This window comes from Solanum tuberosum, unplaced genomic scaffold (assembly GCF_000226075.1).
Source record: "Solanum tuberosum cultivar DM 1-3 516 R44 unplaced genomic scaffold, SolTub_3.0 scf00285, whole genome shotgun sequence".
NCBI classification, from domain to species: Eukaryota; Viridiplantae; Streptophyta; class Magnoliopsida; order Solanales; family Solanaceae; genus Solanum; species Solanum tuberosum.
In genome coordinates, this window is record NW_006239208.1 from 101577 (window position 1) to 118246 (window position 16670).

At 34.5% G+C, this 16670-nt stretch overlaps 2 protein-coding genes across 3 annotated transcripts; both read right to left on the reverse strand.

Annotated features, from left to right (window-relative positions):
- Positions 1 to 1892: 1892 nt before the first annotated feature.
- On the reverse strand, positions 1893 to 6790 carry LOC102588290 (NAC domain-containing protein 17). The gene is made up of 4 exons (XM_015314205.1): positions 6370 to 6790; positions 4287 to 5110; positions 2619 to 3822; positions 1893 to 2332 (listed from the first exon to the last, which is right to left on the reverse strand). The coding sequence occupies exons 1-4, from the start codon at positions 6599 to 6601 to the stop codon at positions 1965 to 1967; spliced, it is 2628 nt and encodes an 875-aa protein (XP_015169691.1). The 5' UTR covers positions 6602 to 6790; the 3' UTR covers positions 1893 to 1964.
- A 6398-nt stretch (positions 6791 to 13188) lies between these two features.
- LOC107062939 (FRIGIDA-like protein 5) lies at positions 13189 to 15695 on the reverse strand. 2 transcript variants are annotated; one of them, XM_015314227.1, is made up of 2 exons: positions 15537 to 15695; positions 13189 to 15321 (listed from the first exon to the last, which is right to left on the reverse strand). In XM_015314227.1, the coding sequence occupies exons 1-2, from the start codon at positions 15622 to 15624 to the stop codon at positions 13358 to 13360; spliced, it is 2052 nt and encodes a 683-aa protein (XP_015169713.1). In that variant the 5' UTR covers positions 15625 to 15695; the 3' UTR covers positions 13189 to 13357. The 2 variants fall into 2 exon arrangements, with proteins under 2 accessions (XP_015169713.1, XP_015169712.1); XM_015314226.1 differs by having other exon boundaries at positions 13189 to 15695.
- Between the last annotated feature and the right edge of the window lie 975 nt (positions 15696 to 16670).

Below are 16670 nucleotides of genomic sequence, written 5' to 3' on the forward strand. Positions count from 1 at the left end.
GGACGTCTGTTACTAGATATTTGATGAAAACACCATACACAGGGAGAAAATTAGGAGTAGCGTTTAAGTGGACAGAAATGGTAGTTGTCTTTCTTTTTAGTTTATTCACAACGACACACATTATGATCCCACCCGTGGAGTCTAAGAAAGGTAGAACGTAAACAGACCTTACTCTATCTTTGCAGGATAGATAGTTATTTCCAATAGACCCTCAACTTGAAAGAACTTTTTTATTTCCAGGATATAAACGGAGTAGATCCAACGTCAATTGCCATTTGGCAAATGCGATACTATATTTGTGTAATGCTCAACAGGCCAATTTCGTCCATCACCAGGGAAATCTACATAAAGCATACAATGTAACATGAAACACAAATTTCTGACTGGACACTCTTGGATTTTGTCGTACTAATCTTAATTCAAGAAACTTTACCATAAGAAATTGAACTTTCCAAATTTTTTTTGAATTAAAAACAGGTCAAAAATCAAATTTATATTTGCGCAGTCCAATTACGTCTTTGAGAAACTAGAAATTACTTAAAAGAGTAATGTAGTTTGAAGGTCGGCAACTTATTAGTCCATGCTATGGTCATACAAAACTTGCATCAACAAATGGTACTCCCTCCGTTTTAATTTGTTTTGTTTGTCTATTTTGACATGGCACAAAATTTAAGTAAAAAAAAAAATGGATCTTGTAGTCTTAAATAAAAAATACATCACATATACCAAAAAAATATTTAATTTTGTGATCTTAAACATGTTATGTGAAAAGTTGAAATTAAAGAATGGCTAAAAAAGAAAAGATGGATTCTTTTTTAAATAGGCCGCAAAGAAAAGTAATACAAACAAATTAAAATCGAGATCAAGGGAGTACTACATAATCATCTGCAACTTATTTGTCTTTTAAGACATTTTCGTAGACATAAAGATGGAGAATCATTGCATATTCTTTGATACCCCCAACCCCAGCGACTCAAATATTCCAACTACAACTAAACAATTCGGGCAATGCGATATGAAGTCCATTGACCCAACCAAATGTAATCTATGCCTCCATAGCAAAGCCAGGAATTTTACGAAGGATGTCAAGAAATTGCATAACAACTAGTAAGATTCAAACATGCAAGCGCTACCTCATTTGAGGTAGTCTGAAACCACTAGGCTATAACAACTTATTAGGTTAAGGGTGGTCAAAGTATGTTATTTAATCACTCCGCGTATCATTTTACTTGTATATATGATACCTTTTTTCGACTAAGAGTGTCCAATTTGGACACCCTAAGAACCAAGTAGCTCCGCCAATGCTGTGCCTGCTATATGTAAATCTCTCCCTCAACAAGAGGTAGAAGCTCGGATGGTGAGGATCCCCACCTTCAACCCTAAAGTTGTAGGTTTCGAATCACTAAGGAGCAAAAAGGAAAAAGGATAGAAGCACGGGATGGGTAATATAAGCCTGCTAAACCAGGGGAATTTACCCAAGCAAGTTTATAAAGTGGAAAGGCGTGTATTTCCCACGAATATAAGCTTTTACATATAATATCAGAACAAGTAAACATCAATGATAAACAAAAAAATCAATTTCTTCCACGAGACAGTAGCTCGATCATGAGATATTCTAACCAAAATAGATAAGCACCAAATAATACTAGAGTCTATTTTACGACGAATCATGAGTTAAAACCATAATAAACAAAGATAAACTAGAGATATATGTCAAGTTTTATGATGCGTCGCACCACTTATTATGCATAGTTTTCTTAATATTTTGACGTCTTTGTTTCAGGAGTTTCTTTGGTCTGGGGCCAGGGCGGAAGGGAGCGTAAGGGGAGGAGAATTGAGATAAATCATACATCAAGTATGATCTCCAATTATTTGTAAGATACATGCTCAGCTTTCCATTGATTCTGGCAAGAAGCCAGATGATAAATAGCAAAAGAAAACTCTACACATGTTTATGAGGATATCTATGTCCCCACGATTTTAGCAGAAGTTCCTATTAGCACCCATAAGAATGCACAAAGTACTCCAAGTAAAGAAATACAACATAATCCATATTTGGCTTTGCCAGAACTACTTGAAGTTGCAGAGGTATTACCTGCAGCAACATTCATGTTCCCGACATTTAATTTCATTCTACTAAAGCTAGACATACGCTCAAAGGCCCTGTTAACTACTAGAGCACTTTCAGCAGCTGAAGCAGGAGTTGTGGGTATAGAATCCACGAAAGCCCACAAATTAGAGGAGAACCACGACTGCGTACCATCATCCTTTTTGGCTAGATTTTGATTAGCGCCCATAGGATAATTTGCCATATTATTATCATTTACCACACCTAAACATTGCCAAAACTTGCTAAAGTTAGAAATAAAATCTAACACCAATATTAACAGCAGAAGAGCTCTTGAAGCTTGGCTCAAACTCCCCCATTTCCACTTGGGCAAAAGAGTTCTTGCCATACTGAAGATGACATGGTTATTCAATACCATCCATCTGTTCAAGAGCTCCAGCAAGTCAGATAACATAGAACAATGTGTTTATACAAATCTGAGAAGTATGATAATATTATGGCATTAGCCAAGCAAAACTAGCAGCATTGCTATATGGAATTCTTTGAATACCTGAAGATGCTTGATCAACAACTGATTGATCTTCTTCAATGGGGTTGAAGCTGCCGAATCTTTCATCATGCATCCAGAATTGATTGTTTATCTGATTTTCATGATTCAAGCACATCTGCTGGTTGTTCATCATGTCATTCTGGAAAGTGCTCATGTATGTAGTGGAATCAGGGTATGTAATCCCGTTCACAAAGTTGTTCATGTATGGTTCAGCAATTTGCCCCACTGTTGGTGTCCCCACATTATCAAGACGTGAAGGTGCATCATGATACAGGTCGAACTCTGATAAGCCATCAAAGTCATCAAACTGCAGAGTCTCCAGGTTTCCAGCAGGTTTGTCAAAGACTTGACCATTTGGTGTTTCATGATCAAAGTTTTGAACATTTGGTTCGGCAACAAGGAGGTCATCCATCTCCAAAAAATCTTCCAAGAAATCCTCTTCCACCACATATGGGGGATTTACAGGATTCACTGGAGCAGATGAGACCTCTGGTGCCTCGTACAAATGTAATGGTGATGTGCCTGACTCTGTCAGGTCAAAGCTTGCCCTCGCATCATACTGCTGGCAGCTTGGCCCAGCGACAGCACAATGATTGTATAAATCAACTTCCCTCGAAGACTGATTTAGCAAGGTACTTTCAGTATCTTCCTCTTGAACAAACTGCTCCAATGCAAAATTGTTATCAACAGTAAAAGGACGCTTCAGCAATTCCTCAATTGCGTCATCAGGAGCAGGAACTACATTAATGTTCTTTGCAGAACTCTCCTGATGTCTCGGGATCTCCGGCTGAACAGAGACTTTGGCATTTAGGCACTCATCATCAACCCAGTCCTCTTCTCTAAAAGGTGCACCATATTGCTCACCATTCTTGGGGCCAGGCCCACTCTTCTTGAAGACCTTGTAGAGTGCATAGTAGTCCTGTGCATTTTGGCATCTCTTCAGCTCTTCTTCATCCATGGTGTATTCATGCATCACCCAATCTGTCCGTTCACCTACTGGCGCTCGCCCTTTATAAAAGACCAGCGTCTTCTTCACTCCAACAGCACGAGAGTTGCATGTAATAATACGATCTTTTCCAGTAGCTTTCCAATACCCGTGCTTTGATGCTCTGTTTGACCGTGCTCCATTGGGATATTTTCGATCTCTGGGACTAAAGAAGAACCACTGCCTATCCCCAGTTTTTAACTTAGACAAATCTGCAATTCAAATTCGCAAAAGAATTAGATAAATCTGCAATTCCAATTCGTAAAAGAAACAGTCAGTTAAGAATAGAAAAAATTCAAACATGGTCATAAGTCTATCAACCCAAAGTATGACTATCAATCAGCACCAATTAACATCAGACACTAGAAGAGAATAACATATAATTTGACATCTCAAGTCAGGAAGCAGGTCAATAGAGCAAAAGGTTATCAAACAAACAGAAACAGGAGGAATTTAGAATGCAAAAGCTATACATGCAGTGGCGGATCTATGAAGGGTTGTGGGGGTGCCACGCCCCCCCGAACTTCGACGGAAACTCTATGTATACATAGGTATATATATATATAATATTTATATAAATATAAAGCGTGTCACCCACAGAACAAATTAGGCTTGTGGTGCCACGGTAGGAGGGCAACTTTAGAAGGTTGAGGTTGCGGGTTCGAATCCCATTTGGCACCCACGGACTCTAAATCCTGGATGGCAACAAGGAGGTCATCCATCTCCAAAAAATCTTCCAAGAAATCCTCTTCCACCACATATGGGGGATTTACAGGATTCACTGGAGCAGATGAGACCTCTGGTGCCTCGTACAAATGTAATGGTGATGTGCCTGACTCTGTCAGGTCAAAGCTTGCCCTCGCATCATACTGCTGGCAGCTTGGCCCAGCGACAGCACAATGATTGTATAAATCAACTTCCCTCGAAGACTGATTTAGCAAGGTACTTTCAGTATCTTCCTCTTGAACAAACTGCTCCAATGCAAAATTGTTATCAACAGTAAAAGGACGCTTCAGCAATTCCTCAATTGCGTCATCAGGAGCAGGAACTACATTAATGTTCTTTGCAGAACTCTCCTGATGTCTCGGGATCTCCGGCTGAACAGAGACTTTGGCATTTAGGCACTCATCATCAACCCAGTCCTCTTCTCTAAAAGGTGCACCATATTGCTCACCATTCTTGGGGCCAGGCCCACTCTTCTTGAAGACCTTGTAGAGTGCATAGTAGTCCTGTGCATTTTGGCATCTCTTCAGCTCTTCTTCATCCATGGTGTATTCATGCATCACCCAATCTGTCCGTTCACCTACTGGCGCTCGCCCTTTATAAAAGACCAGCGTCTTCTTCACTCCAACAGCACGAGAGTTGCATGTAATAATACGATCTTTTCCAGTAGCTTTCCAATACCCGTGCTTTGATGCTCTGTTTGACCGTGCTCCATTGGGATATTTTCGATCTCTGGGACTAAAGAAGAACCACTGCCTATCCCCAGTTTTTAACTTAGACAAATCTGCAATTCAAATTCGCAAAAGAATTAGATAAATCTGCAATTCCAATTCGTAAAAGAAACAGTCAGTTAAGAATAGAAAAAATTCAAACATGGTCATAAGTCTATCAACCCAAAGTATGACTATCAATCAGCACCAATTAACATCAGACACTAGAAGAGAATAACATATAATTTGACATCTCAAGTCAGGAAGCAGGTCAATAGAGCAAAAGGTTATCAAACAAACAGAAACAGGAGGAATTTAGAATGCAAAAGCTATACATGCAGTGGCGGATCTATGAAGGGTTGTGGGGGTGCCACGCCCCCCCGAACTTCGACGGAAACTCTATGTATACATAGGTATATATATATATAATATTTATATAAATATAAAGCGTGTCACCCACAGAACAAATTAGGCTTGTGGTGCCACGGTAGGAGGGCAACTTTAGAAGGTTGAGGTTGCGGGTTCGAATCCCATTTGGCACCCACGGACTCTAAATCCTGGATCCGCCACTGTATACATGGAACATGATCATTTCTATTGAAGAATCATAAACACACTTAGATGCATGTTAAGTGCTGATAATGATAATTCCTCTCTGATCTTTCATAAATAAACTACCAAGAGCTTAAATATGTCTTGGAGATCTCCACACAAACTTCAATCACAATATACACAAAAACATGTAAGACTTAAAATAGAACCTAGATACCCCACACGCCCACCAAAACAAAAAAACTCAGCTACAGTAGCAGAAAAGCTTCGGAAACTCAGAACTATGCCAAAAGCACATTTTGTGATGAAACTTATTCCCCCAAATAAATATCTATCAAATAAACACAAAAATCACAATAACCTAACAAGACACTAGGAAATTCCACTATACAACAAGTTTACTTCCACATCCTAGAGCCACCACACTATGTTTCTTCTAAATATATACTAATATTTAAGAAAGCACATATGATCCATCCATCGACTAGTACACGCCTTTATCCACACAGAAAATCCAATAAAGCAAAATGGTAACTTTCAAGCCAAACAACAAAGTCAACACACAAAAACTCCAGAAAAAAAACAAACAGCAACCAGATAAATCACAATCCTCAAAAGTAAAATCACAAAACTCAAAAACACTACCAAAAAAACACTTCACATACCAAAACCCTCCAAAAACCCAGCTACCCAGATGATCAAATCAAGTCAACGACACAAAAAACACATCAAAATCTCATTTTTTGTAAAAAAAAAAATAACAAAATCCAAGAATTCATACCAGGCAAATCCTCTGGCTCCCACTTGTACACATCAGTCTCTGCAATCGCATCAAGCAAAATCCGGCGCCTACAGATCTTCCTCTTCAAGTAGTACAGAACAAGCTCCTCATCTGTCGGATGAAACCTAAACCCAGGTGGGAAAACGCTATTTTCTCCAAAACACTCCGATACCTTCATCTCTTTACATGGCGATGATGATGATGGTGCTGATGAATCCATCAAAAGCTTCATCTTTCTTCACAACCACAAAACAATCTCAACACCCACTTCAAAAATCAATAGAATATCCCCTTAATCAATGAATCTGAAGCTGTAATTATAGAAAAAATTGAAACCCTAGCAGACAAAATTGAGAAGGGGCAACTCTAAGAATTGGGGAGAATTTAGAGAAGGACCCTAAGAGTCAAATAAGCAATTGCCAAGAGAAAAAGGGAAGAAATACCCCCGCGGTTTTGTGGGGTAGAGTGGTGACGAGGGGGTGGGGTGAAGGATCAGAATCTGGTGTGATTAAGCTCAGTGAGTTATGAGTGGGGGTTCTTGGATTGGTATTATTATTAAGGTTTAAGAAAAGGTTCAAATATTGTTATTGAACCTTTGTGAAAGGGTTCAAATTTGGTTGTGAAATGCTCTAAATTTATAATTGAACTTTCAAAAAAAGGGTCATTACTTGGTAATATTTTTTTCTTCAATATTCAAAACCTCCAAGGATAATATCTCTAATCTTAAATCTTAAATCATCTCAAATAAAATTTAAATAAAGAATAAATATACTAGCAAATTAATTTTCATCTCTATCAAATTTCGTCGATACAATTTTAGCTTTTAAATCATTTACATCAATATTGTGGCAATCAAGATAAAGTTACATTGATTGAGGTGATCTTATGTTAAAGATTAAAAAAAAAGTGACGAGGATAGTGATAAAAATGAAGGTATGAAAAAATTGTCTAAATATAGTGATTTTTGTGTGAAATATTTGAGTATTCTTTATAAGAGTGTCATTAGGGTGAAGTAGTGGTGGAGTGATCATGGTCGAGAGTAGAGAGAACTATTGTTATGGCAATTGATAGATTCAACGTGATGATGTAGGGTGATTATGAAAAATGAAATTTGTATAATTTCGTAAAGTTTAAGAATAATTTTAAACCATTTCACTTGGTTCAAAGGTGAATTTGATATTTTTTTCTCTTTCATAAAAGGTTTTACGTGTTGAAAAGCTTCTATTATTAGTAAATAAGGGTATAATTGAACTAATATTATAGCGGTAAGGACATATTTGTTATGAAGCAAGTACTAATAGATACTGATAACAATAACTTTGCAGAAACATAAACAACAAAATTTAAAGCATGTACTCAACAATAAAAATTAATAACATAAGCAAAATTTAAAGTTGTATTACTCAACAACAAAAATTAATAACATAAGTAGAAATTAATGACCGTAAAAACATATAAGAAAATTGAGATCATTGAATGCACAGTGTCCCCTTAAGAAAATTATTCCCCGAGTCCATTGAATGCACGGTGTCCTCCCAAGTTTGCAACCTTCCACAAAGGTCATGGTTGTCCCAAAGCCAAAACGACGACGGCACGAGGGATCCTCTTTTCAATCCTTTTAACAACTAATAGAAGTATTTTCGTATTTAAACACTTGAATTTTTCTTTTCACCACCAGTGAGGAAAAATTGCTTTTTACTAAAGCATAAGAGAACACTTTATATTATCTCAATTTCCCATTAACTCTTACTATATACCCAACAATATTTTACCTCAATTATTAACGAACGGTAAAGTTAAATCATTTCACAAAATTTAATGAAATACTTGAATCTTTTCCTTTTAAACTTTTAGAGAATGAAAAATAGCTTTTTTTATAAAGAAAAAAACTGTTTAGTCATGAGAAAATTCTACAAGAAATAGAAAGCAGGTGAGCAGACTGATTTGGAAAATTTGTGATATCTGTGGTGTGAATTCTTATGAACTTTGAAAACTAAAATAAAGTAAAAGGTTGTCTTTTGGGGCAAATTCATGTATCCAATAAGTGTCAATTTTTGCTTTTGTTTTTTTTGGTTCGTCTCACGATGAGGTAACATTATTTATTGACCAAAGTTCATAAATGCCCTTAATTTACTGTCATCATATCGACTCTGGCTAACCCCAATCATAGTTTATACTGATCGTGTCGGGAAGTTTTATATTGGGATAAAACGTCTCCTAACAAAGGTGACTCCGTACTTAAGAGATTCGAATTCAAAACCTCTTGATTAAGAATAAAAGAGTATTTACAACTTCACTACAACCCTTGTTGGTATGTAGTCTATAGACTATCCATCTCAAATTATTTTTGTATTTTCGTTTATTACCTATCTCTTAAAAAAATTACTCCATTAAAGGTAGTTTGATTATTTATTACTACTACTTTTTTACTTTCATTTATATCATTAAAAAAGTATTAATATTTACTCTTTCATATGTCATTTTTTTGTAATTGAGGTACTTTTTCAATTACAATTCTGTTTACTACTAAGGAAAAAGATAATGAATTTTATCTTGAACTTCTAATACTAGAAGTCTAGAAGCATAACAGATAATTTGCAATAGAGGAAGTATATATATTTTTTTATTTATTTTTATATATATAGGGAAAAAAATGCATAAAAACTCTCTACATTAATTTTAATTTCTAAAAGTACATTTAAATTTTGTTTTATGACCACCTTACAAAAAACCACTAATAATAGTTTGAGTACTCAAGAGAGCAGCCCAGTGATTAATGAAATGATTGGAAATTTTACGATTTAAGATTTAAAATTCAACGGAGACAAAAAAAAATACCAGGTGATTAATATTCAAGTGTATTAGGCTTTTACTATCACATTAGGTTCAAGCCAAAAAAATGGTAAATTCGGTTGAAAATGTTTGATGACATTATAGAAATTGTTCTTTAAATAAAATGATTTTTATTTTTTATTATTCAAATGAATTGGGTCTTTAATTTTGTTTTTAGCAAACAAACTTATATTTAATAAACCATGAGTTCAGGGCAAAAGTTATGCTGGCATAATCTATGAAATATCATGATGCAAAAATATATTATATCTTGCAAATAGTTTTTGTATTACAAGACACAAAATTAAAATCAACACAAAAGTAGTGGCAAGCGAAAATGATCTGCATCACTTTAAAAAACAAGTTCTCCAATGCATAAATTTAAATTTAAATTTGTATATTGAATTACAAATAAGAAACAAAAAAATAGTAGTCATAACTACCTACAAGGAAATTGATTTTCGTATATTTATGTAATATAATTTTTTGGTGAAGGAAATTAAATTGAATCTCTTGCCGACACCTAGTTACAACCCCTTGCAGTTCCATTTTTATTTTATGTTTGGCAAATTTGAATGGGTCTACTTTTCATTTCCTATATTCAATTATTTTTATTTTATTAAGTTAAAACAAATTCTCAAAGTTACAAATAAAATATACCAATGAATTGTCTAATTTAAAACCTTGCATTTTAATATGGCTACTATGCATTAAACTTCACAAGTAATCGACCAAGTCTATGAAATAAAATAATTATACTGCGTGGAATATTAGAGAGATAAAAAAAATTGATATATAATTATTTAATCATGAACAATAAGATACTATCTTTTTTATAAAACCAAAGGTAATGATCAACGTTTAATTCATTTGATAAGGCAAATTGAGTGCATAAGAGAAGGAAAATAAAATGAAAAATGACTAGATATTACAACATTATTATCTAATGAAATGTCTCAAAAAGCTATGTCTTGGACCATAAAATATTCTTGAGCAATTTCAAAACATATATAAATAAAAGTAACATAGTCTGGTGCACAAAATATTCTGTATTTATGAAAGATTTGAGAAAAGAGTGTGTTGTACGTAAACATTTTATTCTAATATAAATATTAACAAATTGCTTTCATGGTTAGAATTTGTAACCTATAGATCACACAAAGACAACTTTATTATTCTTCAGGACTCCCCTTCATAAATAAGAACAACAACAAAAAAATTCAAACTAATAAAATAATATGAAGATTTTTAGTCATCAGTGAACAAAAATATCTCCTTATTATCGTGTATATATATTGCATCTGATTATTTATCTTTTTTATTTTCTAAATCTAGAAAAAAATATGATACACGGAAACAACAAATCTATACCAAATTCCTCTTGAATCACTAAAGTCTACTAATTAATCGAGAAAATGAGGAAGATTAAATATTTTTATAAGAATCTAATGGACAACACATCATTACTCCAGTTATAATCACGATTAAGTCAAACTTTATTAATTTAATGAAATACATTTGACACTTTCTTGTTAAAAAATTGTAGTAGATAATTTATGGAAATGGTTTGTCTTTCAAAATATATGGATATAGTTACTTATTACCTACTATTAAGTGAAAGATTCAATATATGCCTAAAATAAAATGGTGAAAAATTACTTATATCCGATATTTATGCTAAATTATACTATATTATTTATAATCAAATAAGATAAGATTAGAATGTGCAGTGATTAACTGCTCCCTCCGTCTCAAAATCTTTTTCATCCTTTTTTAAAATATGTTAATTATTATGTTTCCATTTTACCTTTAATAGTTTTGTTGTTCTCGAAAAATACAAATATCTCAATTATCATTTATGATACATTAATAGAGTAAATATTCAATCAAGAAGATTATACTAATATATAAATAAAAGATAAAATAGGCAAACACCCCTTTTACTTAATATTTTTAAGAGATACGAAAATGAAAAACACGATAAGTATTGTAAGACAAAGTTTAACAATTAAAATATATTTTAGGATATATATATATTAAATTGATATAAATATTAAACACGGATAAGTTTTTACCAAATAAATTGATTAAACCTTGTTATACTTTTCAACCATTCCAAGTTACAATGAACCTTAACCTTGTTATATACATAAAAGTAGTCAAACGACAATATTTAGAGGAAGAAAAATGAGAGACATCAAAATATATGAAGATAAGAGATTCCATCATAGAACAACACTAGTGCATATAAGTTTGGACCACTTTATTCTTACCAAATAAAATGCATAATAAGTATACTTTTCAATTTTAAGTATACACAAACAACAGACACTTAAATTTATATAAAATTGAATCAATAAACACACGTGTCCTATATGACATAATACACGTAGGACACAAAATTGTCTTGTAAGGTGTCATGCAGGATTTGTGCACACCCAAAGTTAAAGGTCATAGTTGTCCGTTGAAGTCAAGTTAAAGATCATGTTTAAGTGTTATGCCGATAAAAAAAAAAGTTGGACCACTTTTTAATTTATTTATTCGTTTAATAAATGTCTAAAATATTTATAAATCAAAATAAGTTAAAATTTTGTGCTGCTTTAAATATTTGTTATTTGATTAAGTATTTTACAATTTTATCTTTAATATCTTTTCTAACTTCTGAAATACTCTTCCTACAACATGTTAACTCCTAATTATTCTTTTTTTTATGTATAAATAAATACTTTTTAAATTTATATTTTTATATGTAACTTTAAGCTGAAAAAGTTTTTATCAACACATTTTTACCAAATACATAAATTATTTACCTGTACTTAATTAGCTGCAATATGTTTTATCCATATATTTATAATACATATTGGTTTAAACACCTAAATAATAAAAATGTACTTAACACTTGATGCTTATTAGCTTACCCAAAACCCAAATGAGTTCTAATTGTAATCATTCATCTTTAAGTAGGTTTTAATTAATCTCATAAAAAGTTCATTCTCTGTATCTTGTCTACAGAGTATAAAATAAACTATCTGAAGGACCAGTTGCTCCCACAATTGTCAAAGTAAGAAGGGAAAAGGGCCTGATATACCCTCAACTTTGTCATTTAGAGTTGATATACCCTCGTTATGAAAGTGGTTCATATATACCCTTACCGTTATACAAGAGTCATTTGTATAACAATAAAAGTTTATATGAGTCACTTTCATAACGAGGGTATATCAGCTCTAAATGACCCTTTCCCAAGTAAGAAATATGGTGTCTGGCTAACTAGCATTCTGTTTCATCTTCCACATCAGGGTGTTGTAGAATGTGTGGCCAGTCATTATTGAAATGCCAGATTTACTTGTACAAACTGGAGTCTATACATCACGGTGCAGTCACCTAAAATGTTTATAGTAATGTATGGTACAAAGTCGAGCCAACAGAATTGAGAATGGATGTAGCAAAGTCACATCCATTCTTGACTTCTATTCCAACAGAAGAATGTATCACAGTAAAGTTCAGCACGCCTAAGAGCAAGGAAGTCTCAACTCCCAATCCCCCAACGTCAGGGTGAGGGGTGAACCCGATCTCATCTATAATATATTGCTGCAGGATGTTGTGGGAGCTTTATCATAATTGTGTAGCACTATAGATGTGGATGATAGTTCTTTCTATTCACCTCCCAATACTCTATACCATAACAGGAACTCAATGGATTTCACACAGTCACGTGCTAGTTTCTTGTAGCCAAGAGACTTAATTTCATGTTCAATGACTCGTGAAATTTTGTCGCCAATAGAATGTGTCATGTGTAAATGCTCAAAATGTCTAAAATTTATAGCAGTACAACGCAAACAATGTAATTTACGTTTGGGAGGTTGTGGAAAGGATCCCTAAATAGAATAGAATTCAAACTATTTTCATTTGAGTAAACCAAAGGGGAATCACAAGAATAAGATAAGAAACTTCATTGGAAAAAGATTCAAAAATCTGAAGCAATTTATATGAAAAAATTAACAAATTATAGAGAAGAGGAGGAAAAGGCGCTATTATTGTTGAGATTCAAAAGATTTAATATCTATGTAGGTTCCTAATCTATTTATATACAAATTGCACGTCCACAAGCATGTATCTCATCTTCATATTTGACAATTTTCTAAATAAGAACTCAAAACTATCTTTGCCAGTACAAAGAGGATGAAGGATGAGCAATCGCACCAGATGGAACAGCATCAACTGCTTGTGAGCCAATGCTCCGGTATAGCTCAGTTGTTGGACCAGTAGCAGCAAGCTGATATGGTGGAGGTATGGTGTTTGACAGCTGTGTAGAGCCTCCCAAGTGTGGTGGAGGCCTATAAAAATCACCAGTTATGATATTTGGCAACCCTGCAGAGCCTTGTGAGTATGGTGGTGGCCTATTAACATCACCAGGTGTGGTGTTTGGCAACCCCATTGAGTTTTGCATGTATGGTGGAGGCCTACTATACGCATCACCGGCTATGGTGTTTGGCCCTTCCAAGTACGATGACGGCCTATAGGCATATCTGTGGGAGGGCAGCCTGTCATACACAGTTGCATCACGAAGAGATCCATCAACTCGACTCAGAACAACATCGGTGCCTGCTGATATACCTGCTCCAGGTACAGCCATGGCCACACCTCCCATAGGTCCTGCCAGCGAGCCAACAATATTTTCATGAATCGAGCCTGCAACAGGTCCATGATATACCGAAGGGCACACAGAATGACCATAAAAGTGTCCAGCCGTTCTATCACCTTCTAACAAGGTATTGCTTCTATCGACATGGTTAACGACTCTCTGTTGTGGCGTCCATGGATTAGGAAAATGTGAGTGTTTCATTTCTTTGTTTTTCAACCACTCAGTTTCATCATTTTTTCTCTTTTGTACCATTCTTTGTTCATCTTTCAGATTCTTCCTGAATTGAGTAATTTCTTTCTCCAAACCTATTACTTTCTCGCCGATTTGCCACTCTGAAAGAAATTTTGAATGATCAATGTTGTTACGTCCCAAACATTGGATGACAGATTTCAAAGTACCCAAGTACCTCCTTTTAGCTCCAATAATCTCTTGAAGAGCTGAATCTTTTGATCCTTTATTTTGTTCAAAAGTCTGAATTTTATTGCATAATGACACTTCAGACTCATGTAGAAATGATGTCAATAGTCTTTGAGGGTTAAATCTATCTTCAAGACCAAAACAAAAGGTAAAATAAACGGCATCAACTACCATATTTTGATTCAGCATCCCTTCTATTATTTCCGGAATCTTTGCCATGAGAACACTTGATCTCCTGACGGAGCTAGAAATCATCTTGATGTAACTTTGGTGCAGCAAATCCTTGATATCCTCATTTCTAAATGCTTGTGGAATCCCGAAACACCCAATAAACAACAACAAACCCCGAGCATCAATTTCCTGAGCTTTTAGTATACCTCCTTCAAAATTCAATCTCCTATACCATGCTAAAGCTGCTTGCCCTGCCTCTTCCTTCTCTCCATTTTCAATCTCAACAGAGCTTCCCTCGCCCTCGCCCTCACCTATCATTCTCAAGAAGCACTCCAAAAGCAATACTAAAGCCCGTCTTTCCGTGATCAAAGGTGAGCCTTCAACATAAGTATTGCTCCCTTGAGTATAAAACATGCCTATAGCTTCCAATATCAGCCTTGCAGGATTAGGCGAGAGTTTCAATGCCTTGGGGACTTTTTGTTGCAGCGTCTTTAAACATGAGAGACGCCTTATCATGTACTTCCGCAGACCATGACTATTCATTGTTTCGCAGAGGATTTTCACCTCTGAACTAGAACGAGGAGAGGATGATTTCAGCTCTATACGAAACGATTTCGGCTCCGGACGAGGAGGGGATTTCAGCTCTATACGAAACAATTCCGGCTCTGGACGATGAGGGGATTTCAGTTGTTGTTTCTCTTCCTCTCCTTCTTTTGACGATTTAGGTTGTGAACGAGGAGGAGATTTCAATTGTTGCTCCTCTTCCTCTTCTTCTTCTTCTTCTTCTTCTTCCTCCTCCTCTTCCTCTTCCTCTTCCTCTTCCTCTTCGGAGGGGTCAGATGGTTCTGCGGCTGGGGCTGGTGCTGGGAGTGCAGGTGCTGACGGAGTTGTATTATTTGGGAGCGATAGAAGTAGCACAGAGGAGTCGATTGAGGTACGAATGGTATCAATGTGTCTGTGTAGCTCACCTAAGCATCGTTGGAATGCCGAGAGACCGTCGGAGAGTTTGCAGAGATTGGCATTGATCAATTCCTGAGAATATGTTGGAGATTGTTGTAATTCCGACTGTTTCTGCTGCCACGAAGAGTTTCCTGTTTGATGTTTCTGTTCTGCTCGGAGTAATTGCTTGGCCAATGATGGAGTAGCCCTGGCGCCGGCGCCGGCGCTGTAATCCGCCGGTTTATCCATGGCATTAATTGGAGTATGAGAAAAAAAGGATCGAAGCCCTAAACGGAGGAAATGTATGAACCTGTTAAACTGTTATATTTTCAGGCTAAATATATGTTTCTCATTAAATTTGACATGATTTGCCTTAATTTTAACAGATGATCAAATGAAGTCACATGTGAAGGTAAAAATATCAATTACGATTACATAAATATAATTAACATATAGTAATATTTATGATTATAATTTGCCATGGAAAATCTCAATAATGATGCTAAACGCTTTTATTTAGGTAGAAGAGCGAAGAAAAAATCATGGAATCAATTTGCTACGGCCAATTAAATTCATTAATTAACAAGTTTATTCAATTTCACCGTTTTAAATTTATAGTGAAAATTGAGAAATTGACTATAGAAATTCTTACTATTTCTATCGTTTTATTCGAGCTAGTGTCAGTACGATATATATAAATTTTAAACTTGTAGACAAATTTGTCATTTTCTTATGATTTCAAATTTTAAATTCAATAAACAAGTGGATTATTTAATTTTTGCTTTTAATATTAGACCGATTATATCAGCATATTGATTTATATATATTACTATATAAGAAGAGGGAATAACTAACCACAACAACTCAACATGTGTTCCAATAAGAAGAGGGACCAATATATTTATAAAAACAAATGACATATAAAATAAAATAGAGAGAATATTATTTTTGGAAAATGAAAAAGGACAAAACACATATAAAATTAAAAGACATATAAAAAAAAATGTTGCTTTAACTCTCAAACATAAAAAGTAACATATGTTATTAAAAACTTTAATAAAAAGTACTATAATTTACAATAAATAATAACTTAAAATATCTACAAGATAAAAAAAAAAAAAAGACTAATTTTTGTACTGCTTCTGTCACATAAATTAGGATTGGGATGATTTTAAAATTTTAATTTTGGTTATACATTATAAAATAGCCCAAAAATTGAATGATATATTTTTTTTTAAAATAACCGAATGAGTCATCCTATCGATAACCCTAATGTTACTTCTACTCTGTTTATTTTTAC